Source organism: Camelus ferus, chromosome 22 (genome assembly GCF_009834535.1).
Source record: "Camelus ferus isolate YT-003-E chromosome 22, BCGSAC_Cfer_1.0, whole genome shotgun sequence".
In the NCBI taxonomy this organism is placed as follows: Eukaryota; Metazoa; Chordata; class Mammalia; order Artiodactyla; family Camelidae; genus Camelus; species Camelus ferus.
This window is the reverse complement of record NC_045717.1, coordinates 21575241-21602478: the sequence shown is the minus strand read 5'-3', so window position 1 is coordinate 21602478 and position 27238 is coordinate 21575241. Positions and strand designations below refer to the sequence as shown.

Sequence of the window (27238 nt, the reverse complement as noted above, 5' to 3'; positions counted from 1 at the left end):
TTTCACGTACTTATCTGCCATTTGTACCTCTTTGGAGAAACATCTACTCAAATCCTTTGTTCTTTTTTTAAATGGGTTATGTTGTGTTGTTGTTCTGGGTTTGTAGGAGTTCTCTGTTTATCCTGGCTGTTAATCCCTCATCAAACTAAGATTTCCAAATATTTTCTGCCTTTTGCTTTATTGTGTCTTCACTTTCTTCATAGTGTACACTGATACACAAAAGACTTTAACTGATGAAGCCAGATTTCCCTATTTTTAAATTTTTTTTTTTTTTGCCTGTGTACTGGGGATAGTAGAGAAAGCAGTTGGGAAGAATCTGTGTCCTTGGTGACCCGGAGCTACAGAGCCTTCCCAGTGCCACCACAGGCTTAGGATTCATTATTGAATGGTTTGGGTCTTATCTGCACCTGAAAGCATTGTCCCTTGGTCAGGAATACAGTCTTAATTTGGTGTGTTTCAGTGTCACATCAGAGGGGACCAACGTTCCCAATGACTAGAAAGGTGACAATATTTACATGTGGGAAAAATGAAGAGTGAAAATGAAATGCTGAGTCTGCTTTCCCCCCAGATGCAGAGCAGTGTGTCCAGGGCCCAGCTCAAGAGTATCCAAACAGTGAGAGGAACCGCTGCCTCCCCAAAGCTGTGAAACTCCTGGCCCTCGAGGACTCCTTGGGGATGTCACTGGTCTGCATGGCTCTGTGCTTGTGTGTCATCACGGCTGCGGTCTTGTGGGTCATTGAGAAGCGCCAAGAAGCACCCCTCGTCACGGCCGTGGAGACCTGCTCCATCGTGGCTTCCAGCGTGGGGCCACTAGGCTGCATCTTTGCCCCAAAGTTCTGTGTTATTCTGATAAGACCTGATAAGAATTTTTTGGAAGGTTGAAGGAATAAAATAGATTCTAAGAGAAATAGGCAGTGAGGTTTTTATCTCAGAAGCCTCTATCACATTTTTGGCTTTTGAAAAATAAACCACTCAGATAAATAATATTATCTATATTACCTATAACTGTGTGTGTGGATAGATCTATTATTTTTTCATTCAGATATTAGAAAACAACCAAACAGCTTTACCTCTATTTATCAGGGATTTTCCCCTCTCTTTTTAAAGTCCCTGTGAACAACCACATTCAGTCACCAAGACTCACTTATGAACTGAGTTTCTAATAAGAATTAGTATCTGGTGTTTTTCATGGGCATAAGTTTTTATTCCAGAAAAGCAACTATCTTGAATGGGAAAGCTGCATTAAACGTTGTGTGACTTATTATAAAACAAATTGCCACACCTATTTCTTAAGTGATTGGACTATTTTGTATTCCCATCAGCAACAGATGAATTTACTGACAGTACCACCATGCCTTTCCCAGGGCCGTGGTACTGTCAGTAACAGTCATTGTGGCCATTTGTATACTTTTGTGTTACACAATTAACGTGCTTCTAATATAGGAGATTGAAGGCATAGAGAACATAGTGATTCTATATAAATAATGAGGATAATATATTTTGATGGATATAATTATTACAGGAAGAGATTGATGCCCCGGCTCAGGAAAGGAGAATGGATTCACCCTTCCTTCACCTTTTTGTTCCATTTGAGCCCTTAGGAGATTAAGTAACACTGTCCCACGTTGTGAGGGTGGGTCTCTACTCAGTTTACTGGAATTAAGTGCTAATCTCTTCTAACCGTCAAGAACACACCCAGAAACGGCACTTAACCACTATCTGGGTATCCCTTAGCCCAGACAAGTGGACACAAAATATTGGCCATCACACATGGATTTATCCAGTCAACACCAATAGAAATATAGCAAGGTGGCCTGTGTAATTTGAATTTTGTAGAACACATATTAAAGAACATAAACACAAATAGAGAAACTGGTTTTTAGAACGTCTGTGTTTAACCAAAGAAATCAAAACATTGTCATTTCAAAATGCAGTCCGTATCAGAGGGAAGAACAAGTTACATTATATCCTTTTCTTCCTTCTGAGCCTTGAAATACAATGTTTTTCAATTACAGCACGTTTCAACTCAAAACAACTTACATTTTTCAGCTTATATGTTACCAGATGTATGTAATGCTAATCACTGTCTCTAATCAGGTTTTCTGTCTTGTCCTTTTGGTGAATTTTGTTGAATACTGACTCCTGATACATCTTAACATGACCCAAGTTACAATTTTCCCCTATCAGTTTGAATTTTATTGTATCAAAAGGAAGATATGTTTTCCTCATTGTGAAACTGCTCTTTTAAACAAAATTAAAGCTGGGTGTGGTGTTTGTTTTAAAGAAACATATAAAGAATTCAGGTAATTAAAAAGACTCTGATTCCAGCAATAGACTGGATTACTAAATTTCAAGACAGTTCAAGGGCAAATATGCCAACAAAAACACAGAGTGAACAATTGTGAAAAATGCAGAACAGAGTTAAAAAAGAAATGGGATGTGATTAAAGAGAGTAAAGAGAACATGGGGGAGGAATTCATAGCAGAAGTGAAAATACAGAAGCAGATTTCAAATTAATAAAAGACATCAACCCAGAGATACAATTAAGTCAACATTCCTGAATGAAAGTAAACACACAGGAACTGATAATGTGCTATGCTATGGTCTAAAAATCAACATTAAGGTAAAAGATTTGGGAGAATACATTGGCCAAATAAGGAAGAAAAAGCTAACTGGGGATGTTTAAACAAATAAGATAGGTCTCAACAGAGCACCATTTTTTAAGCACTGAAAAAAACTCTCTTCTCAAACAAGAATTCTATATTCAGCATCAACAGTGCCCTAAGTAAAGACATCTGAAAAAACTCAAAGTGGAACATTTCATTGTTCGCAGCCTTGAATTAGACAAAATACTAGAGTGATTTATTAAGTTTTCCAGAGGGAAATAATCCCCAGATGGAAAACCAGGACTGCAGGAAGGAATGAAGAGGAAAGCAAAGGACTTTTTAGAAATACATGTAAATAAACTGTGTTTTACAAAGCAATTTCAGATACAGCTCATGGAGATTAAAATACACGTAGAATTAAAATGCGTGACTGCAGTCCCAGAAAAGTCAGGACAGTTAAAGGGGATCTGAGAGTTTTCTAAGGCATTATAACATCTGCAAAAGGTGCTTAAAGTAATTGTCCGTGTTTGGCTACATAAGTGAAGGATTCACAATTTAATAGCTAATAGAACTACTCCCAGATTTGCATACAATGGTGATTGACAAGTTGGTAGAGGGAACAATGGAATCATAAAAGAGTTAAACCCTATTCAGTGAAGTAAAAAAGAGTAAAAAGACTATTTAAGACACAACACTGTAAACTGACTCTACCTCAAAAAAAAAAAAAAAAAAAAAGACTATTTAAGCCAAAGAGGAGGGAAAGAGTTAAATGGCTGACATTATCTCAAGTTTATCAGGAATTAGGTGAAATGTAAATGCATAAAACACTAATTTTGTTGGAATGGCTCTGTGATATAGACATTACAGACAGACTTGCCAATAAACATTTTGGATGTTCTTTATTGATGAACATTTAAAGTCTCAATTTCTTTCCTATTATTATTTCCATAAGTTGTTTGGAAATTTTTGTATATAGAAACTTCCATCCCTATTTTTGTAGAAGTTATCCATAGTGGGAGAAAAGAAATATTACAAAGTTGAGAGAAACCACAAATACCACCCCATACACGTAACACAAATGTGTTATATTTTTTTCATCTAAGACCGTATACAACAGAGTCAACAGCCCCATACTATTGTCTTCGTGTATAATGATTTAAGAATCTCTGTAATCCCCTTGATCTGAGATAGGGCGTGTCTCAGGATTACCTGCTGATTGGATTGTCCACTCCTTCCATAAACGTGCAGTCCGAGGCAGAAGTCTCTGCAGTTTCCAGCCAGCCTCCGACGGTCTGCATCTCAGGAGCGGGTCACAGCACAGCCCGGGGAAGATGCAGGGGACCTGCGTGCGGCCATTTTCCCCGTCAGCTGATTCTGGTGAGTGTGGAATCCATGTGGATGGCAAGAGTGTCCTTTTGTACCCCTCTTACTTTTGTAGAATCTCCTTAAGTTTGCAGAATTCAGCTCTTAAAACAAGAAGTTGTCTTATTGAAAGTTATTTTGGTGTTAGTATTAAGATATATTCAAGGTTTTATATATTTTTGTGAATATACAAGGTTGTGTATATTTATGAAGCTTTTGTGGGATAATGGCCCAGATTTTTGCTTTTAGACCAACATCACTGAGAACTGGAAGTAGTATTTAGCCCTGTGCTGTTCAAATTGCTCTCCTCTCTGGAAAATTCTTTACCCACAATGTGCTTCAGTCTTTTTTTTTTTTTTTTTAATTAAGTTCTCTGCTCAAAAAATGTCATCCATCAGGCTCTCCCTCAGCTCTTCATCCTCATTGTAGTTCATTCTTCGCCCTCTCTCCCTTCTTACTTCTCTTCCTCCTTGTGTCCTTGCATCTTTCTCTGTTGGCCTTACTGCTTCTCACAGCATTTATTTACACCTGACATCTATAGGAGACATTCTTCAGTCTATTAACACTTTTCTCTCACTAAGAGTCAAAGAAACTGGGGCAATGACTTTGTTCAGTGAACTCTGGAATCCTTGGTTTTGGTACACAACTTAGCACATACTAGGTGCTATCAAGAGGAGGACTGAGCGATTTTCCCCGCAGACTGGGACATCTTAGTAATGAAAGGGGTGGTGGTAATAATTATGGCAAGGCACCAGGGAGAAAATGGTTTCCCCTTTTTAAAACAAACATCTTTGAGGACAGAAATGAGAGATTGAAGAGGAAGGGGGCACCGATGAAATCTAAAAGTTAAACAGATTATTGTGATTAGAGCCTTAGAATGGATTACACAGAGAAAGGATTTGAAATCTTAATGGCAATGGGTTGCTATCTACCACAAATGAGATTATATCATTATGAAGTGTGCTTGAGTGAATTTATTTGAAAAGTTTAGCAATGTACTTTTTTGAGATTGAAACTCTTTCAAAAAATATCTGAGCAAATTGCCAAGGGCAAAGCAAAAGGTTAATATGTCAGCGGAAAACATTAAAGTCCACATTAGTCATCTCTTGACTGAGTATCTAACTTAGTGAGGAAAAGGATATAAAATAGCTACTACAGATACAGTTACAAATTAGAAAAATCAATACAGAGAAAAAGTAATGTAAATTTTGATTACTGGATCAGGAAGGTCACTCTGTGAAAATGGTGTTTTTCAGGGAAATTGAAAGGAGCTCGAGATTGATTCAAGGGCGGCGGCGGCCGCAGAGGCAGGAGCAGCAGCGCGGTCCCCCCGCAGGTGCGTCCCGCACGCGCTGCTCCCGGACCAGCCGAGGGTCTCCCCGCAGGGCCAGCCCGGTTCGTGTCAGGCCCCTGAGATCTCCCGCATCTCCCTCAGCTTTGGGAAATGGCTGAAAGGAATAAGGCTGGAACGAAGGAAAACTCAAAAGCGCCCCCTTTGGAGAAGAGAAAGACAAGCGAGGAACAATTCCCTCAACTCTTTGTTGGCGGCTTGAGCTCTGAAACCACAGAAGAGAGTCTGAGGAACTACTACCGGCAGTGGGGAAAACTTAGAGGCTGCGTGCTCATAAGGGACCCTGAAACCCGGAGATCAAGAAGATTTGGTTTTGTGACCTTCTCCTCCACGGCCGAGGTCGATGCCGCCATGGCTGCCAGACCCCATTCAATTGATGGGAAAACGGTCGCGCCCAGACGTGCTGTGCCAAGGGAGGGCCGCGAAAAGCCGGAGGCTGTCCTCATTGTGAAGACGCTGTTTGTGGCTGGAATTCAAGAAGACACCGAGGAACATCATCTTAGAGATTACTTTAAGAAATACGGAAAAATCGATGCTATTGAGATAACCATTGACAGGCAGGCTGGCAACAGAAGAGCCTTTGGATTTGTTACCTTTGATGACCATGATTCTGTGGATAAGATTGTGTTGCAGAAACACCACAGCATCAATGGCCATCGTGCAGAAGTCAGAAAGGACGTGTCTAGACAAGAAATGCAGGAGGTCCCAAGTCCTAGAAGTGGAAGGGGAGGCCGCCCTGACAATGGTTACGCTCATGGTGGGAGAAATGTTAGTGGAGAACCAGAAAGGAAATTTCGAGGGGGATCTGATGGACATGGAAGAGTTAATAAAGTTGGGGGGAGTGCTCATGGGTACAAAGGAGGGCGTGGAGGTGGCAGTTTTGGAGGTAGCCCTGGTTATGCAGGAGGAAGGGAAAGATATGAAGGTGAAGGATCCGTGCATGGCAACCAGGGTGAGGGCTCCGGAGGTGACTGTGACAAATCTGGGGGAGGAACTAGTGGAAGTGGAAATGGCAATGATTTAGGAAACGATCAGCAGAAACCTAAGAGCAATTTACAGGAGAGTGGAAAACTTGATGATAGCAGAAATGTGGGAGGATCTTCCGGTGGAGAAGACCATTGTCCAGGAGGCAGTGAAGGAGGTGGGGTTCAGGGTGAGACAAGACAACATCAAGCTCCTGCCTATCCATCATGGGCTTCACTGTTTTATTAGGAAAGGATGAGAGCCCAGAAGTCTCAGAACAGCTTCAGGTATGGAAATAAGAATGTTAACGAAACTCTTAGCTCAGGCATGTATAAATATGCAGTGAAATGGCAGAGGACACCAGCGCCGGTGCAGAGAGCCAGTTTGTGAATGCATTACCTGACCGTGGAGGAATAACTCAATCAAAGATGCTTTTGAGGTCATTCCTTAGCTTCTGAATGGTTGTTTCTCTCTAGTTGTGTCTTTGAGATTGTAGAAGCATCCCATCTTTGATAATGTTAAATTCCATGGTGTAATTAAACAAATTAACACTATTCCTTGAAAACTGTTCAGTGCACGTGTGGAATGAAGCTGCTGTACATTTAAGAGTTAATAAGACAATTCTAAAGGAAAAACAGTTGTTTGTCCTCTTCCACTGATCATTTTGGGCACTTTTATTTTTTATTTTTAAATGAAGATTTTTTTAGTGTTATGAGATATCAAAGTTTGAAGTGTGGAGCATAATGATATGACTTATACGTTGACCACAATAACTTTGTTTTACATCCATCTCAGACAGTTACCAAAAAAGATTTTTTTCTTCTGAGAATTCTTAGGTTTACTCCTTTAAGATCTTTCATAGATATTATACAGCAGTGTTAATTCTGGTCATCCTGTTTATGTAATACCCAGTTTAATAAACTATTCAAACACTAAAACTTCCTGAAAGTGTAAAAAATCCATCTGAGTCACAGATGTGGAAAACAAATGAATGGTTACCAGCAAGGGAAGCGGGTGGGAAGGGATAAACTGGGAGTTCAAGATTTGGAGATAGTAACCACCATATATAAACAACTAATTTATACTGTATAGCACAGAGAACTAGATTCAACACCTTGTAGTAACCTACAATGAAAAAGAGTATGAAAAGGAATACATGTATGTACGTGCATGACTGAAACAAGATGCTGTACACCAGATATTAACAAAGTGTAAACTGACTACACTTCAATTTAGAAAAGAAAAGCTGGGTTGAGGCAAAAACCAAGATTAAAAAATAATAAAATCCATCTGTTAACTACACTTACGCAATGATGTCTTCTTTTGAGTGATCTGTAATGAATTAGCAGTTACAGCTTAAGATACCAAATCCTTTCTTCATATGATTAAATTACAAGATTCTAAGTCACAAAGATCCTATTTAAAACATGAACTTCATAAGTTCATTGTAACATTTTATATATATCTGAAAATGTGTTATAGATGGAGAAGTCCCAGTAACTGCAGTCTCCAAGCTGGAAAACCAGAAAATCTCATGGAATAATTGAGTGCAAGTCAGATGGCCTGAAAACCAAGAGATCTGATGTCTGAGGGCAGGAAAAGATAGATTTCCCAGCTCAGGAAGAAAGAGAAGATTCATCCTACCTTCTCTTTTTGGTTCCATTTGGGTCCTCGGTAGATTGCATAACACCCACTCACATTAGATCTCTTTACTTACAATCTACAGCAGCAAATGCTAATCTCTTTCTGAAACACCCTCAAGAAAAGACACAAACCAGAGCTTATCCATTTATCTGGGTATCCCTTAGCCCAATCAAGTTAACAATAAAATTAGCCACCCTGCAAGCCTTTATCCAGCCAACATTAATAGAAATAGAATAATGTGATCTACGTAATTTTAAATTTTGTAGAACACACAGTAAAGAAAGTAAACTCAAGCAGAGGACACTTGTTTCTATAATATACATATGTAACCAAATAATTGAAATATTGTCATTTCAAGGTGTAGCCCACATCAGAACAAAGAACAAGATAGGTTATAGCCTTTTGTCCTTTCTGAACCTCGAAATACAGTGTCTTAAGATTACAGCACATGTCCATTCAAAAGTTAAATTTGAAGACTGTAACCTCAAAAGAGCATCTCAGAAAACTGTGAGAACATTTCCACCTCTTAGAAGTCAAGACACAGTTATATACTTTTTTTTTTTTTTGAGACCCAGGGCTGTACATCAAATAAGGTATTTTGGCAGTTTACATAATCCAGATCTAAGGGCCATATGACCCTTAGGAGCTCAAGGTGGAATGTCATCTTTAAGGAGTTGCCTTAGGAAAAGTTGCTCTGTAAGGTCAAGCGGGAATTTCTGCCGATGGGGCAGGGGTGGTTGATGCATAATGCAGGTACACAACCCATGTGGTGGGGAGAGGAGGTCACAGGGTGGAGAAGAATTTTTTATGTTTAAATTTTTTTGTCTTGCCTTAAAATGTGAATTTTATACCATAATTTCTCCCTGCTTTCAACAGAAAGCATTAGGTGATCAAATATTCGGTCCCTCGAAGCTGGGATGGCTGTATGCCCGCCCAGTGTCCATCTTGTCCCTTGACGCTGGGTTCTGTTAGCCCGGTTCTCTATTTTGGTGGTTGTGCTAGTACAACGTTCAGCAAGGACTGACAGCTAATTCTAGTTTGTACAAAAAGGGACTTAAGCCAATCTTCCTTGAGTGTGCATCGTGTGTGCCCATTGTTTTATAGACTCTGTAGGTGATCTATAGTTTCAAGTCGTTTGGACAATCATCAATCCAGTACAAGCAGATGACACACAGCACGAAAGGCAAGAAACCGTCACCTTATAAGCTGCATAAACTGCAATTTAAACTGGTAGTAGGGGCAACAATGGCATTAGCAATCATTAAATTGTTTAAATGTCTCTTGTCTTGCCATAAAATATGCATTTTATTTCACAAGAACAATCACACAAAGTATTACTTTATCCTTTCTAATGGCGTGACTATTGCAGAGTTTGACCCATTTTTCTAGTGGTTTTTCAATATTCTGTTTCATTGGCCAGTATTGTGTTTATATAATTTAGCGTGATATTCTTGACTTAGGTATATAATGAAATTCTCTTCTCCCACTCAGGTTTTTCACCTGCTTTGTCCTTCTGGTGAATTTTGATGAATACTGAATTCTAAGATAACTTACCATGATCCAAGTTCTAATTTTCCTTTATCTGTTTGGGTTTTATTGTATTAAAAGGAATCAATTTTCTCCTCACTGTGAATGGCTCTTTGATTAAATTGTGTATTGTTTTTATGTTAGAACTGAAATTAAGAATTTAAGCAATTAAGAAGGTATTGATACCAGCAACAGACCAAATGACTAAACTGCAAGACAGTTCAAGAGCAAATATCCCAAAATAATTTTTTTCTAAAAAGAGCAAATATCCCAACAGACGTTCACAGTGAACAATATTAAACTACTCAAAAGGGAGTTAATGTAGAAGTGGGATGTTGTTAAAAGAGGAGCAGGGAGAAGGTGGCGAGGAAATGCTATCACAAGTGAAAATACACAAGCATGTTTCAAATTGGTGAAAGACAACCACCCACAGTTGCAATCTCTCAGCTTTCCCTGCGGGAAGCACACACACCAGGAAATGATCATGAGCTACTCTCTGGTCTAAAAACCACAGTTAATGTAGTAGAGTTTTAGAGAATACAGAGGCCAAACCAGCAAGAAAAAGGCTAATTGGTGAAGTCTAACTAGAAACAAAATAAGATGGACACAGAACACCATTTTTAAAGTGCTAAAAAATGCATATGCAGCCAGAATTCTATACCCAGCATCAATATTTCCCAAGTAAAGATGTTTTAAAAACTTTAAAGTCACACATTTCATGGTTAGCAGCCTTGAATTAGACGAAATACTAGAATATTAAGTCCAGAAGAAACAATCCCAGATTGAAATCCAGGAATGTAGGAAAGAATGAAGTAGAAAGGGAGTAATAATTTAGAAATAAATGTAACTAAATGTTTTATTAATTATGATGACAGCTGTGGTTTCTTCATATATGGCCTTCATTAGACTGAAGTGTCCTTTTCGTGCTCCTCTGTTGAGTGTTTTTGGTGTGCATGAAGGTTGACACTTTATTTATATGTATTACATAGATTGGTTTTCATATATTGGACCATCCTTGGATTCCAGCAATACATCCCATTTGGTTATTGTTCATAATCCATCCATGTTGCTAAATTCAGTTCCCTAGTATTTTATTGAAGATATTTCTAGTAGTATTCATGAGGATATTCATCTGCAGCTTTCTTTTTTTGTATTCTCTTTGTCAGGCTTTCTATTAGGGTAATACTGACCTCATGGAATGAGTTAGAGTGTTCCCTCCTCTTCAACTTTTTGGACGCATTTGAGAGCAATTATTGTTAACTAATTTTTTATATTTGGTGGAATTCAACAGTGAGCCCGTTTGATCCAGGGCTGCTCATGTTGGACTTTTTGGACTCTGATTCAATCTTCTTACTAGTTTTTGGTCTATTCAGATTTTCTGTTTTTTCAAGATTCTGATTAGTGGGAGCACCTCCAGCACTTTGTCCATTTCGTCTGGGTTGTCTAATCTGTTGATGTGCAATTGCGCATAGTATTCTCTTAGCATCCTTTTCATTTCTGTAAATTCAGTAGTAACACCCACACATTATTTCTCATTAGAATCCTTTGAATCTTCTCTCTGTTTTCTTAGTCAATGCATTTAAAGTTGTATAAATTCTATCCTTTTCCAAGAACGAAGTTTTGTTGATTTTTCTCTATTGTTTTTCTCTGCACTATTTTGTTTATCTCCATTCTGTCTGTACGAGTTCATTCTATTTGATAGATTTGAATTTAGTTTTCCCCACTTTCCCTAGTTATTTCAGGTGTAAAGTTAGGTCATTGATGAGATAGATTTCAAATAAATCAATTTTTATCTGAGATAAAGTGTCCTCTTGATTACATACGCCTTACTGATAATTGGTGTTCCCCTTTTATCTTCTTGCCGAAGCACCATCTGAAATCATGCTAGAGTCCTATGCAGGTCCCACACCAGCCTGTCCTAGCCCTGCCAAGTCCCCCAGAGCCACAGTCTGACAACAACCATGAGGTCCTTGCAGGGACATCGATCATGGACACAGATGACAGAGCTCTCCATGTCAGGATGAGTCTGTCCCCTCCACATCCCCCTCTACACCTCCCCGCCCCCGCCTCCAAAGTTTGCTATTCACAGACCATGATGAAATCATACAGGCAAGGGGAAAAACAAGTTTTTCCTCCTTGTTTTTCACCAGGTTGGAGGGAGACAGGTGCAGAGGTCCTCACTGGGACTGACTTGAAGCAGCAAAAAGAAGGGGAAGTCAGGCTGCTCTCATGACGGTGACACTGAGGGTGAGGTCTCAGCACTGTGGCTCCCTTGGAAGTCCCTCCTTTATGATTCTGACTGAGCCCTTGTCCAGCACCGCAGCCTGGCACACGCCCTGCAGTGTCTTCGCAGGCTGGGAGGCAGGGCTGGGGGCGGACGCTGTGCTGCACGTGAGGGGACGCTTTCTTTCCTGAGCCAGAGCCTGTGGACTGGCTCCCGATGCGTCTTCTCCTTGGCTCGGCTTAGACCCAGGCTTCCGTCTCTCCGTCAGGCAGACCCCTCCGAGCCGTTCTCTCCCGCTTGTCTCTTCCTGCTCCTGCAGCCTTTGCACGCCGCGTGCAAGACGGATTACGGCGACTGTTTGCTAGACCAGAAGCCGAGTGTCTACAGAGATGGGGACCTGCAGGTGACTGGGTTTATTCCCCTTTATTCCATTAATCAGGAAGCAGATATATTCCGGCTGTCTTCTGTGCATAGGCCGAGGAAACCGACACCGGGTTTGTAGGTTCTTGTGTGCACGTCCCTGTGCATCTGTGTGTGTGTTTCACCTTCCTGAAAATGACCTAAGGTGTGCACAGAAACGGCAGGAAGGTAGACCAGTGGGATCCTGAATGCTCTATCCCTTCTTCATCCCTCTATGACCTAAAATGTTTTCTCCTCGCACATTTCAAGACAGAGGAGAGAATCATGTCCACTCCATTAGCGGAACATCCCAGATCAGTTCGTGGAGGCCTGAGAACCAGTGAGACTGCTGAACCCCAGCCCCTGCTGCCAGGACCTTAGACTGAGGCATGCAGTCTCTTTGAGACACTGATCCCCCTGACCTGAGGCCACTCTTAGGAGAACGTGGCTCAGTCTGGATGCCCACTGCTGACCAAGACAGCGCTGAAATGTGTGCCTCTGCAGGGACCCTAAGTGCCTTAGATTCACCATCTAAAAAAAATAAGTCCCACTAAAGATCATTATTTTAATCCCATCAGGAATGAGGTATTCAGCCCAACATCCCAGAAGCCAAAAGATCAGCAGGTTGTATTTCAGAGGATGTCAGAGTCCTTCATTTTTATCCATTTCATTAATCCTCCAGGAAAAGTGAGGACACTGCCTTAAAATCTGGACTTTATCTAATTGTGTGACATGCGTGTCTCTGGTCAAATTAGAGTAACAGTGCTTAGCAAGGGGTTCATCCAATAGCTCACAATATTTGGATAAATGGTTTACCCAAAGTGGAATTGCATATTATCTAGAAAGTCACAGGGGGAGGGTATAGCTCAGTGGGAGAGCACATGCTTAGCATGCAGGAGGTCCTGTGTTCAGTCCCCAGTACCTCCTATAAAAATAAAAACAAACCTAATTTCCTCTCCACCCCCAACAAAATAAAATAATTAGATAATACAAAAATAAGTAAATTAATTAAATACTAAAAAAAGAGAGAATACTGATGATGGTAACAAACTCAACATACCTTCCTGGGTTATAAATGAACTTATCTGGATTTTAACCCAGGCTTTTGTGAATCTACAACTCCACTTCAGAGAATATTTAGGAACTTCTGTCCTCGTACACAAGGAACAAATCCATTTAATCAAGTAGTTGAGTCAAGAAAATAAGCTAATTATATCAAATAAAATTAAGATCTTTTAAATAGCTTTTAATATAAATTTAGAGGAAATATATATGTGTAAAAATTAAGGTCATAAAGTTAATTTCCTATGTGACTTGCTTATTAACCACAATATTTGATACCCAACTTAGAGCTCATTTAGTGTTGGCTCTTAGAAAAACAGGTGGCCTTTCCAAGATGATTTCCAAAGAAGGGATTCTGGATTATTTAGGATGCTTCTATCACAAGTGCCTGAAGACTTAAACACCAGGTGCTTCAACAATAAGGATAGGATAGGATGTCAGCAAAAATGGTGAAGTAGAGAAATCCAAAAGCCTGCACTTCCAAGACTGTTCAATAAACTGACCAAAAAAAAAAAAAATCAGAATTAAGTTTTTCAGAATTCTGGCGTCCAAACTAAAGCTTCCAACAAGGGGAAAGCCTCAGGAAGAAAAAATGCTTGAATTTCGTTATAGCACTTTATGTTTTAATTTACTTTGGTACCATTCTTGACTCCCCAGCTCAAAAGAGATCTTTTAAACAGCACCCCCCATTCTTAGTACAGGTTACTAGTACCACAAGGAGTTATATGAACACTATTCTGAAAGATCATGTCTCTTTGTTTTGACCTACCCTGTGGCTTTCTGAGGACTGATGTAAGACTTACCTTTAGTTCACCTGTCATGGAACTTTCCTAGGGCTGAGGTGGCAAAGCGAGGCATGTTTGTTGAAAGGTAAATGTATTAGCTGCTACCGGGAGTGAGAGATAACATTGGGAAAGACTCTAGAAAAAGTCTAAAGCATTGGAGGAAAGGCTGGGGAAAGAGATGCTTTGCATAATAAAGCCTTTTTAAAAAGCTCCCACATATTCCGTGGAATTTAGCAAGTCATGCAAAGCTCTTGGCTCATAATCAGGAAAAAAGCCCTGAGAAGGTCCTAAGCTCTCACTTCTGATTGACCTGCAAACCTAAGCAAGAAGTGAAGGCTAAGGCAGAGCTGCAAATTGCCCGGCTGGATGTTAAAGGCTTGCTCCAACACACAAGAGAGCTGACCTGCAGAGACAGGAAAATACACTTTTCAGTTTTTATTTTGTTTTGTTTTATAGCATTTAAGAAAATTGTTTAGTCACTGGCTGATCTTTAGGTTAATGGAACAAAGACTTCAGTGACAATATGTGATACAGACTATAGAATTCACAAGATTGGATCAGAAAATACCCTAAACAAAGTAACAACTGTTAAAATAAGGAGCAACTACAATTGCTGGTTAGAGGGGAGAACCTGATTTTCACAGTTGTAACATGAGAATGTGAACTAATATTTCACATGTCAAGTTTTTATCAAAAAATATGTTTTTACAAAGACACAAGAAAAATGGCTCACATTTAGGAAAATTAATTAATAGAAATTGTTCCTGCAGAAGCCCTCAGGGGTTACTAAACAAACACTCTATCTGGTGGTTGTTGTTTTCCTTCCTTTGTTGAGTGTACGTCTTCATAAGCTTTTTAGTAGTCGTGTGTTGAATACTTCTATTTCATTGTTAAGGCAGAATCGGAAGCCATGGTTACTGACAACTTAATCATCTATTTTATTCTCTTTTTCCATGCCCACGTCTACTGCCTCATCTTAATTTACAAACAAAACCCTGAAAACCTATATAAAATAAGTGCTTTTTGGTCTATCTAGGAGTAACAGAGAACATTTGTTGGTATATTTGGGGAAGAAAATAAAATTTGTGTGGATTATTTCAACCTTAATAAAGCATGAGTTTTTTTTAATAAGCATAGAATTATCTTATGACCCAGCATTTGACTCCTAGATATATACCCCCCAAAACTGGACACAGGTGTTCAACCCAAAATTTGTATATGAATATTCACAGCAGCAGTATACCTAAAAAGTGTGAGCAAACCCAATATCCATCAACTGATGAATGGATAAATAAACTGTGGTGTATGCATGCAATGGAATAAGATTCAGCCTTTAACAGAAATTAATTATGGATACTTGTATAAACTTTGAAAACAAAATGTTAGTGAAAAAAGCCAGACACACAAGGAGATATATTGCATGATTCCATTTATATGAAGTGTCCGGAAGAGATCTGTTTATAGACAGAAAGTAAATTAGTCATTTCTGGGAGCCTGGGGAGTGAGTCCTTAATTGGTATGGGGTTTCCTTGGGATGATAAAAAGGTTCTGGCATCAGATAGTGGTGGTAATTGCACAACACTCTGAATGTACTAAAACCCACTGAACTGTACTATTTCAAATGAATTGGATGTTATGTAGATTTTACCTTAATCTAAATAGTTAGTTAGATAGATGATAGATAGATAGATAGATAGATAGATAGATAGATAGATAGATAGATAGACAGACAGACAGACTGATTGATTGACTGATTGATTGATTATCTCCCACAACAGAGTCTCAAGTTCTCCTGAGGCTCAAGGATTAAATGCTGTATCAACAGTCTAATTAATACTCCACAAGTTGTAGGTTTCAGTTTTCTCTCATAGGGAGAGTGTTCCCTCCATTGTCACCAATCATATTCTTGGCCCAAAATGTAAGAGAAATTGTATTACTTTACACTCCAGGTGTTTCCTTCCAGAAGCCCCAAGCAAACTTTATGGGTCAGGGTGGAACCAAAACTCATAATTAAGCCATGCTTTCAACAGTGTCATTATTGTATTCAATTCCTACTCTCTTTGTTTTCAGGATGAGAAGAAAAGTTCATGTCACTAGAGTCTGAGAGATGGTGATGTTTAGACAAGCTCAAGTAGATTATGGACATCAACGATCCCTTTGTAGATTCCATTTATGTGTTCCCTTGGTTATTTTCATATCATTTGATTATCAAACTTCTTATTATAGACTTTTCCTTTCCATGTGTAGAAGACACTTTAACATTTCTTTTAGGCTGGGTTTGGTGTTGATGAACTCTTTTAGTTTTTGCTCGTCTGAGAAGTCCTTTACTTCTCTTTCAATTCTGAACAATAACCTTGCTGGGTAGAAGACCCTAGGCGTTAGGTGTTTCCATTTCACTACTTTGAATATATCATGCCACTCCCTTCTGGCCTACAAAGTTCTTGAACAAAAATCATCTGATAGCCTTAAGGGGATATCTCTTGTACGTGACTCTGTTTTTCTCTTGCTATCTTTACAATTCTCTCCTCCCTCTTAAACTTTTGTCATTTTACTTATAATGTGTCTTGGTGTAGGTCTCTTCAGGTTCATCTTGTTTGGAACGCTCTTGCTTCAACACCTGGATATCTTTTCCTTCTTCAGGTTCAGAAGGTTTTAGTCATAATTTCATCAAATACATTTTCAACCCTTTATTCTTCTCCTCCAGGACCCCTATAATTGGAACATTGATACAGTTCCTGTTATCTCATAGGTCCCTTATACTTTTCTCATTTTTCATTTGATTTCCTTTTGCTGTTCTGATTGGGTGACTTCCATTAGTCTACCTTCCAGACATCTTACATGCTCTTTAGTATCACCTAGTTTGCTGTTAATTCCTTCTTGTGTTTTTCATTTCAGTTATTTAATTCTTCACTTCTGACTGGTTCTTTTTTATATTTTCTAGTTCTTTGCTAAAATTCTCGGTGTGTTAATCTCCTCTTTTCCAAGTTCACTTGGCAATTCTTACCACTAATGCTCTGAAAACTTTATGTGGTAAGTTGTCTCTGCTTCATTTGTTGTTCTTTTACGGTTTTTTTCTTTGTTATTTTATTTGAAACAATTTCCTCTGTCCTTATTTTGCTTAACTTTCTCTGTCTATATGAAATTAGGTGAAACAGTTGTCGATCCTGGTCTTGAAGTGGTGTCCTTGTGTCAGAGCATCTGTATACAGACCGTATGTGCTCAGTGGCATTGGTTGGGGAGCTGGATCTGAAGTGAGCACAAGTCACATCTTTCCCCCCGGGGTGTGCTGGCATCTATCACCTTGATAGGAGGCAGTCAGGAGATGGAGAAGCTAAAGCCAGAGCTGGGTTTGAGCTGAGGCTTCTCTTCTGCTCAGTGACCAACACCACCCAATTGAAGATTGGGTCAGGTCAATGTTGCTGGAGCAGAAGCTCTAAGGTTCAGTTCTGAGCTGGTTCTGTGCCCTCTAAGTTTGCTCTCCTCTCTCTCAGCATTGGCCCCTTTGCCCCAGAGAGGGGCAGTGCTGGAGCAAGACGAGCAGAGCAGGCACCCACTGTGAACCAGGGTGTGTGCCTAGGTGGTCCAGGCAGACCAGTGAGAGTTCCTCACGCTCCCGATCTGCTGCCCCTAGTGAATGGTGGCAATTGCTTGCCTTTCCCCTGTTCAGATGCTGTGCTGGCTCCAAACTGGGTCCATCCCCCTGAACTCCGCACTTTCCTCAACCATAGCACCCTTTGTCCTCGTGGGGAGCTGCACTGTGGAGTAAGAGGGGCCGCGGCTGGCACATGACGTGCATTGTGGTATGCAGGGCAGTCACAGGAAATGTCCAGAGTCCCAGGCAATTTCAACCTGGTTCCTCCACCTTTTTTCAGGAGTACTGAAGCATGTGCACACTTTTCACGAGCAGTCTCATGTCAGTCCCACTGGTTTTCAATCCAGCTAAGGAGACTCATCCTCCCAATGTCAGACTCCTGGGCTAGGTCGCCCAGGATGTGGCTGGATCCACTCCCTCCCCAGGGAGGATCTCTGAGCCTGTGGAATCCTTCTGGGTCTCCTTCTAGGGGTGTTGGTCCTGACCTGATTCCTTCTTTTCTTTCCTACCTGACTCTGTGTGGATCGTTCTTACAGCCTCGGTTGTATAAGAGTTTTTCTGGCTGTGCCATTAGTTTTCAATGAGAACTGCCCCACGTGTAGGATGGATTCTTGATGTGCCCAAGGCGGGAGGTGAGCTTCACTTCTCCTGCTCCCCCAACTTGATCTCTTTGACCTGTGCTTAAGTTTTTGAGTTACTACCAGGCTGTTTTCCAGAGCAGCTGCACCAGTTACATCACCACGAGCAAGGTACAAATGTTCTAATTCTCAGCATCCTCACCAACCCTTGTTATTTTGATAATTATTTTTTAAGATAATAGCCATCCTAATGGATGCCAAGTGGTATCCCTGTGGGTTTGATTTGCATTTGGAAACAAGAACTGCTGCTGAGCAACTTTTCATGGATTTGTTGACCATTTGTATACCTTCTTTGGTGAAATGTCTACTCAAGTTCTGTGTTCATTTTTTAATTGGGTTGTGGTTTTTGTTGCTGTTGTGAGGTTGTAGGAGTTCTTCATTTACCCTGGATATTAATCCATTAACAAGTTAAGATTTACAAATATTTTGCCCCTTTTGCTTTGTTGCCCCTTCATTCCATTGATAGCTCAATGGCCCTGAAGCTCTGAAGCTTCTGAAGCTCAACGGCTCTCATTTGGGTGAAGCCAAATATGTCTGCTTTTAAATTTTGTTGCTTGTGCACTGAAGACTATAGAAAAAGAGTTAGGAAGAAACTGTGTCCTTGGTGACACTGAGCTACAGATGGTCCAGCCCAGCTTCACCACATGCTGGAGATTCAGCGTCAATGCATTTGGGTTTATCTGCACCTGAAAGCATTGTTCCTCAATCAGGAATGGAGTCCACAGTTGGTGTGTCTCACTGTTATATCAGGGCAGAGCAACATGTGCAGTGATAGGAAAGGTGACAATTTTTAAATGTGGTAAAAATGAAGAAGTTCTGAAAATTAATGTGGAGTCTGCTTTCTCCCCAGATGCAGAGCAGTGTGTCCAGTACCCAGACCATGGGTATCCAAACAGTGACAGAAATCACTGTCTCCCCAAAATTGTGACCTTCCTGGCCTTCGAGGATGCCTTGGGGATGTCACTTGCCGGCATAGATTTGTGCTTCTGTGTTGTCACAGCTGTGGTTTTGTGGGTCTTTGTGAAGCACCGAGACACCCCATAGTCAAGGCCAATAGTCGGGCTCTCAGCTACGTCCTGCTCATCTCCCTCCTCCTGTGCTTCCTCTGCTCCTTACTCTTCATTGGCCGTCCCAACACAGCCACCTGCATCCTCCAACAAGTCACATTTGGAGCTGTGTTCACTGTGGCTGTTGCCACTGCTGTTGGCCAAAACCCTCAATGTGATTCTGGCATTCAAGTCCATGAAACCAGGCAGAACCAGGAGGCGACTGCTGGTGACAGGTGCCGTCTAACTATGTCATTCCCATCTGCTCCCTGATCCAAGTGATGATCTGTGGGGTCTGTTGGAAACCTCTCCCCCTTCCATTGAGATGGACACACATTCTGAGCCCAAGAACCTCGTCACCGTGTGCAACAAGGGCTCGGTCACCGCCTTCTACTGTGTCCTGGGATACCTTGGCTCCTCAGCCCTGGGGAGCTTCTCCTTGGCTTTCCTGGCCCTGGAACCTGCCTGACACCTTCAGTGAAGCCAAGCTCCTGACCTTCAGCATGCTGGTGTTCTGCAGTGTCTGGGTCGCCTTCCCACAGCACCCAGGGCACGGTCATGGTGGCCGTGGGGACCTTCTCCATTGTGGCTTCCAGTGCGGGCTTACTAGGCTGCATCTTTGCCCCAAAGTGCTACGTAATTCTGATAAGGCCTGATAAGAACTCTACAAAAGGTTTAAGGAAGCAAATGGTTTCTAAGAGAAATAGGCATTGAGGTTTTAGTATCGTAAGTCTCTATCACGTATTTGGCTTTTGAACAGTAAATCACTCAGGCAGATAGAATTTTGTTCTTTCGTTCAGATATTAGAAAACAACCAAAAGTGCTTTACCTTTATTTATCAAGGGATTCTCCCCTTTGTTTTTAAGAGTCTCTCAAAGAGTTTACCCTCAGTCATCAAGGCTCAAAGACAGGTGTTGTATCTCATTTTAATGGCTATTCTCAAAGATTTTGCTTTTGAATCTAGCCATTTCTTCTAACACTGAGTAACCAGTAAGCACATCCTTATTGTTTCAGATACTCCTCTACCCCAGAAAGCTCATTTTATAACTAAAAACTTTTCAGACCTCCCTTTACTGTATGGTCTCTGTTTTGTTTCATGAAGTGACACTTGGTGTAAAGACTCACATTAGGGTAAAATTTTCAGTTGTACACGCTTGTCCCATTGTTAGTGCAACTCTTTTAGAGACTTTAATTTAAAATAACATTTTAATTTAACAATAAATTTTAAAACATAATTTTATTTCTGAAATGGAATTTGGCTAATTTTTAACAGCGGTAATGTACTTTCCTCATCTTTTTCATCATAACTTTCTAACTTACTTTTTTGGCAATTTTATCAAATCTAAGCTTCCATATAAATATGGGATTCTTTCTGGGGCCTCTGTATTCTTATTCAACTTGTTCATTTTTTTTCTTCCAGTAAAGAACTTTAGAGAATGTTTGGCATATGACTTTTTTCTATATCCTCTCTTACTTTTTTTGCCCTGAGACAAGTTCTTATTTCTTTTTGAAAGACTTCCTTTCCTTGTGTATTTGAGAATCAACATCTTTACTCTCCAAAGATCATATTACAGTTCTAACTTTATGATGCTGAATCGAATGCTTTGGATGAAAATGAGTGCAACAGTACTGTAACCACTGATAAGGATGGTGTACCCCTATTTAAGCAGGAATTTTTATTTCCTCTCAAAACCTTATCATATGTTGTTTCATTTGCTCTCTTGTCTTTGCTCTAGAATTCATTGAGTTGTCATTATTTTTATTATTATCTTCCTTCCAGTTGCTCTGAGTTTATTCTCTTCTTTGGTTTTAAATTTTTTGAGGCGGGAGCTCAGACGATTGATTTCAGACATCCTTCACTTCTAACATAACCGTATGGTGCAATGAACTTCCTTCCCGGCGTTATTTTCTTTGCATTCCACAAATTTTGACATGCTGTATTTTCATATTCCTTATTCTTATTTATTTTAAAAAACTTTCCTTTGAGAGTTTCAGTTTTTACCATATGGTATTTATAAGTGTGTCGAATGCTTTCCAGTCGTTTGGAGATTTTCTTGTTTTCTTTACGCCATTGACTGAAAACCGTTTCCACTACAGTCAGAGAACACATTGTGTATGATTTCAATTCTTTCCATTTCTTGAGTTTTTTTAAATGACCCAGAATATGTTCCATTTTGCTGGATGCCCCATGGGGACTTGATAGCAATGTGCATTGTGCTGTTGTTGCACGGACTGTCTTAAAAAATCCATCTGACTGTTCTATAAACGTCAGCTTGATACCGGTGCTTGACGGTCGTTCAGTTCTGTATTCTTGCTGACGTTTTGTTGGGGAGTCCTGTCCATTGCTGAGGGGCGTATGGAATTTTCCAAGTATAATTTTGCATTCCTCTATTTTTTCTTTCAGTTACATATTCCGATTGTTTTTTAGATTTCGGTAGGTCTTTTTTCCCCCCAGCATATTTATTGATCAGACTGTCTTTTCTCCATTGTATATTCTTGGCTCTCTTCTCATATACTAGTTGACTCTATGTGTGTATTCATGGGCACTCTAGCCTGTTCTGTTGGTCTATATGTCTCTTTTTATGTCACTACCAATATGTATTGATTACTGTAGCTTTGGGATATAATTTGAAACCGGAAATGTGATGCTTCCTGCTTTGATTTTCTTCTCAGAATTGCTTTGTCTGTTTAGGGACTTTTGTGGTTTTCTACAAATATTAGGATTCGCTTTTCCATTTCTGCAGAAAACACCATCAGAGTCTTGATAAGGATTTCATTGACTCTATAGATAGCTTTGGGTGTTATGGACAGTTTAACAATATTAATTCTTTTGATTCATGGACATGGGCTGCCTGTCTCTTTATGCCTTCAATTTCTTTTCTTAATGTCTTATAGTTCCCAGTGTAGATATCTTTCACCCCCTTGGTTATATTTATTCCTACGCTTTATATTATATGGATGCTGTTGATGCTGGGGTTTTTAAAAGCTTCTTTTTCAGTTGTTCAGAAATGCAATTAATACAAATACAAACAACTTTCTTTTTATTGACCTATAGTTGATTACAATATTATGTTAGTTTCAGGTATACAGCAAAATGATTCAGTTTTATATTTATATTTCTTGTTCAGATTCTCTTCCATTATAGGTTATTACAAGAGACTGAATATAAGTCCCTGTGCTATACAGTAAATCCTTCTGTTTATCCATTTTATATATAATTAAACAGGAATTCAGTTGCTCTAGGCTTTTAAATTTCAATGTTCTCTCTGGACATGCACATACAAACACTGATGTAAAAATCAGAAACATACCTGAAAACTTAAAGCCACTCATCTTACACCTTGAGGTTCTCTCTTTGGTTCCATAATTTTCTGCCTTTCCTCACGTTGAATTTCTCAATTAACTTACAGTTGCAGAGTTCAAGTGCTAAGACAATCTAGGGCCAAAGGGCTGCAATATTCATGGGTAAAGAAATCTAAAGGGAAGAAAGAAATATGGGAAGCAGGACAGGCAAGCAGCCTGCCTCCCATGGAACAGAGGCAAACCACATTCAGAAACACCTGCTAAGAGCATGAAAAAAGGAAACAAATGTTAACACCAGCAATGTAAAATTGTTATATTTTGCTTTTCTGAAATTCACCTCTTTCTTCAGTTTACACTTTTGTAAAATGGAGACTTCAAAAAAAAAGTGAATAAATCTTTTTTGTGTGACAAACGCAGGGAGGAGCAATGCTGACAGGACAAATGACCCAGGAAGTTTCCCAAGAGATATCCACACCCAGAGGACTTCCCATAGGATGTCTGTGCCCAGAAAAGATTTTGGGAGGAGAGGCATAAGATTTCATGCAACACAGTTACAGGTGGTTATTCTCTGCTTTCTTCTCATAGTAAAATATCCACAAACAAACGAACCAAAAATAAATAACCCTTTAAAAATCAGCAATTCATTGGCTGTGGGAAAATGATAACAAAATACGGCACCTCTTCAAACGCACCACGGAGGACAATTAGTTGATAATGATGCCATGAATTAGAGACAAGTTGGCTTTGGGAAGGCGGGGAGGGATCTAGAAATTTAGAGATTTATTGTCAGACACTGGGAGAGCTATGATGGAGGGAGTGTGTTGTGAATTTGAGACTGTGCGTCCCAAACATTTGGAAAACTCAGGAGACAGCGAGTCCCCTTGGGAGAAAGGAGGTAGTGGGGACCCCACAGACCACAGCTTCTTCCACGCATAAAATCCCAGACACCCAGACTGAGGACCCTCCCCGTGGTCACCGCACAATCTAGGGGAGACGCGAGGCTGCGGCGAAGAGTTACGCAGAGAGGCTCCAGGGTCAAGGCCAAAGTCAGCGCGCGCAGTGACACGACAGGAAATCGGGGTCCAGGCTGCGGGTCCAGCCCTTATGCTGCGAGTCACGGGACACTGAGGTCAGAGCGGCGTCCTGGGCAGAGTCGGGTGCGCAGACTCCGGAGTTGACCATGGGGGAGTCAGGATCCCACCGCCCCCAGTTCAGATTTAAACCCTCCCGTGTCCTGGGACACAGGCCCCACACACTCACCATTTCCGGGCTTCTGGGGTCCCCCGGCGCCCTCCCTTCCACTCCCGCTGCCAGTGCAGGTCACAGCGCTGCAGACGCGGCGGCGGAAACACCTGGGGCATCAGGCGCAGGTGAAAGAAGCCTCCACGTGGTTGGCTGAGCGTCGCCCCACCCACCTCCCCTTGCTGCACCCCTAATTGGACAGTTCACATAAGCCCGCCCCCTTTCCCTGAGTGGCAACAGGGCAGGGACACGTGATCCAATGAAAGTGCTTCCACCAGTGGACGGGAACTTGTCCTTTCCTAGGATGTTTGCTTTTACACAACACTTGTTCATAGGTATTCTTAACCAATGCTTTGCAAAATCATAGGATGAAAATCACAGGATTTATGGGGAAACTGGAATTGGGGTTCAATACTCAAAAACTGCCCGGACATAAAAAAAATAGTAATCTAATAAAACAGCAGTTTTACATTTGTTGAATAGTTAAGAATTACAAAACCACTACAGGATATAGAACACTTTACCCTGAAAGAGTTCTGTCCTTTGCCTGTAGAAGGGGTCATCAGAAGGCTTGGACCTTGTGAGTTATTCTCAAGAGGTGGAAGGAGGCTTACTTGAAACCACAGTGAGTCAGAACCCAAGATGGATATGGGGATCCCTCCTAACACCTACTGACTGAGCTGGTAGATTTCCGAGCTGTGCACATGCGTTTTGCGTCTGCCGTTGCGACTAGGTTCAGCTGGGTGCGGTTTCCTACACTAAACTCGCGTTTCGTTTGTGTGCCTTGCAGATGAAATTGCACAGAAGCAATACAAAATTTACATTATGTTCAAGTTTTCCCCTAATATATTGGATGACACAGAAAATAAAATCATGTTTTCAAAACAAGCATTATCCCAGAACTGACTGTATGTAGACATAACTTTTTTCTAAACCACTTGAAAGTTGAAAATATCATGACACTTCACCATTCAGTATTTCAATAAGAATCACCAAACTCGGATGATTGTCCTGTGTAACCATGATACAAACACCACGCTTCAGAAATTAAGAAACCTTTGGTGTCATCTAATATGCAGTGCATTTTCCAAATTTTCCCCAAAATCTCAACTTTTAGGTGGCCTTTTTGAAACTAGAATTCAATCAAGCTCCCTATATGAATTAGATTGTCTTTTTCGTGTCCCTCTATTTGGAATAGTCGTATTTGGAACTCTCCCCTTCAACCAGTTTTTACCATGATATTGACTTTTACAGACACCAGAACAGAATCTGCCTTCGTCTGCTTGCTTTAGATGTACTCTTGAATAGGGCTATACTTGAGTGGAATTATTCATAAAGTAAGTCTTCTTAAATGAGTAAATTGGAAAAAATTATTCATTGTCAAATCATTGTCAAATTGCTCCCGAGACAAATTCTCAAACAAGACATAAAGGATAAAGCTATCAAGAAGGGTCTTCAAGGTGCCCTGGTAGGAGGGGGAAGCCAAGCCAAGACAAGCTGCTGGCTCCCATCTGTTTCTCACGTGTTCCCATGCCAGTCCTATAAGGGTTTTGAAAGGTTTCAAGGTTGAGCAAGGAAAAAGATACGACCACTAGATGGCAGTAGACACACAAGCTTTATTGGGCAAATGTCTCGTTTGCATGCAGGAGAGGTACCTGGGATCGTGACACCTTCAAGAGGTTGTAACATGGGAATCACTACTCAGAAGGGAAGAAGGGCAAGGGAAACCCTACTGGAGAGAGGGGAGGTGGTCAGAGAGGAAGCCTACATGTCCAGACGATGTCACTCAGCAGCCTGGTGGGGAGTCTCTGGGTTAGACAGCTCTGAAGGGCAGCAGAGGCTTAAGCTTTTTATACTGAAAAGGTTTACCTTTCTCTGCATAACAGACTTTTGATAAATAAACCACTCAGATAATATTATCCATATTATGTATAACTATCCATTATTGTTTTTTTTTTCATTCAGATATTAGAAAACAATCAAAACAGATTTAGCTCTATTCATCAGGGGATTTTCCCCTCTTTTTTTAAACGTCTCGGTGAACAACTACTCTCAGTCACCAAGACTCACAGATAGCTGTTCTCCCGTAGATCAATGACTAGCCTCAAAGCTTCTGCTACTGAATCTAGCCATGTCTTCCATCACTGAGTGTACAGTAAGCACATCCTTATGACTATAGCCACTCCTGTATCCCAGAAAGCTCATTTTATAACTAAGATCTTTTCAGAATACCTTTATTGTAACTTGCCTGTTTTGTTTCGTCAACTGACCGTGTAAAGTTTCACATCTGCATAAAGTATTTAATTTACACTTGCTTTTCCCATGTGTTATTGAAACTCAGAGTTTGAAATTTTTAATTTAAAATACAATTTTAAATTAAATTTAAAATTAACATTTTATTTCTGAATGCAGAATTTAGCCTATTTTTACTAGTATAATGTTTCCCTCATCCTTTTAAATCATGATTTTTTAACTTACTTGAGTTGGCAACTTTATCAATTACTAAGCTTCCATGAGCCTCTGCATTTTAATTCAATTTGTTAGAGTTTTTCCTCCAACAATGGACTTTAAAGAATGTTTTCATAATATTGCCTTTGTCCATAACCTCTCTCATGTTTCCCCTCCACCCCAGAAATTTATTATTTCTCCTTGAAAAAATTTCCTGTCTTGTGAATTTGAGAATCAACATCTCTGCTTAAGTGATATTATGGTTCTAACCTTATTACTTTAAATCAAATACTTCGGGTGAAAATGAGCTCCTAGCAAAATTGTAACTATTGAAAAAAATGTATCTCTATTTAATCAGCAATTTTATTTCCTATCATAATACTTCATCATATTTTGTTTCATTTTGTTGTATTGATTTTATTTTTTTAATATTTTATTTATTGTATTATTTAATAATTTTTTTTTATTTTGGAGGAGGGTGGGGGCAGTAATGAGTAATTAGGTTTATTTATTTTTAGAGGAGGTACTGAGGATTGAACCCAGGACCTCATGCATGCTAAGCATGTGCTCTACTACTTGAGCTATACCCCTCCTTGTTGTACTGGCTTTAGAAGTCATTGGTGTGTCAATATTTTTATAATTACCTTCCTACCAATTGCTCTGTGTTTACTTTCCTCTTCCTTTTTCAATTTCTTAAGGAAGGGGCTCACATGATTCAAGTCAGACATTTCTTCTCTTTTACTGTAAGCATATAGTGCAACCATTTTCCCTCTCAGCTCTATTTTATTTGCATCCCACAAATTGTGACATGCTGTATTTTCATGTTCATTGCTTTTACCTATTTTTAAAATTTCCTTTGAGAGTTTCTATTTTTACAATAGGTTACTTACAAGTGTGTTGAATAATTTGCAATTATTTGGAGATTTTCTCATCATCTATATGTTATTGCTTTAAAATTGGTTCCCTCGTGGTCGGAGAACATACTCTGTATGATTTCAGTTCTTTTTATTTTGTGCTTTTTTTTTTTTAAAGACCCTGAATATGCT

General features: G+C 40.0%; 1 protein-coding gene across 1 annotated transcript; it reads left to right on the top strand.

The window, feature by feature from the left end:
- Positions 1 to 5095: 5095 nt before the first annotated feature.
- LOC102522398 (polyadenylate-binding protein, cytoplasmic and nuclear) lies at positions 5096 to 19668 on the top strand. Its single transcript, XM_032466370.1, is given in 4 exon segments — positions 5096 to 6021; positions 6182 to 6472; positions 11997 to 12080; positions 19525 to 19668. Coding segments are annotated over 4 exon segments (1128 nt in total). The 5' UTR covers positions 5096 to 5412.
- The last annotated feature ends 7570 nt before the right edge of the window (positions 19669 to 27238 follow it).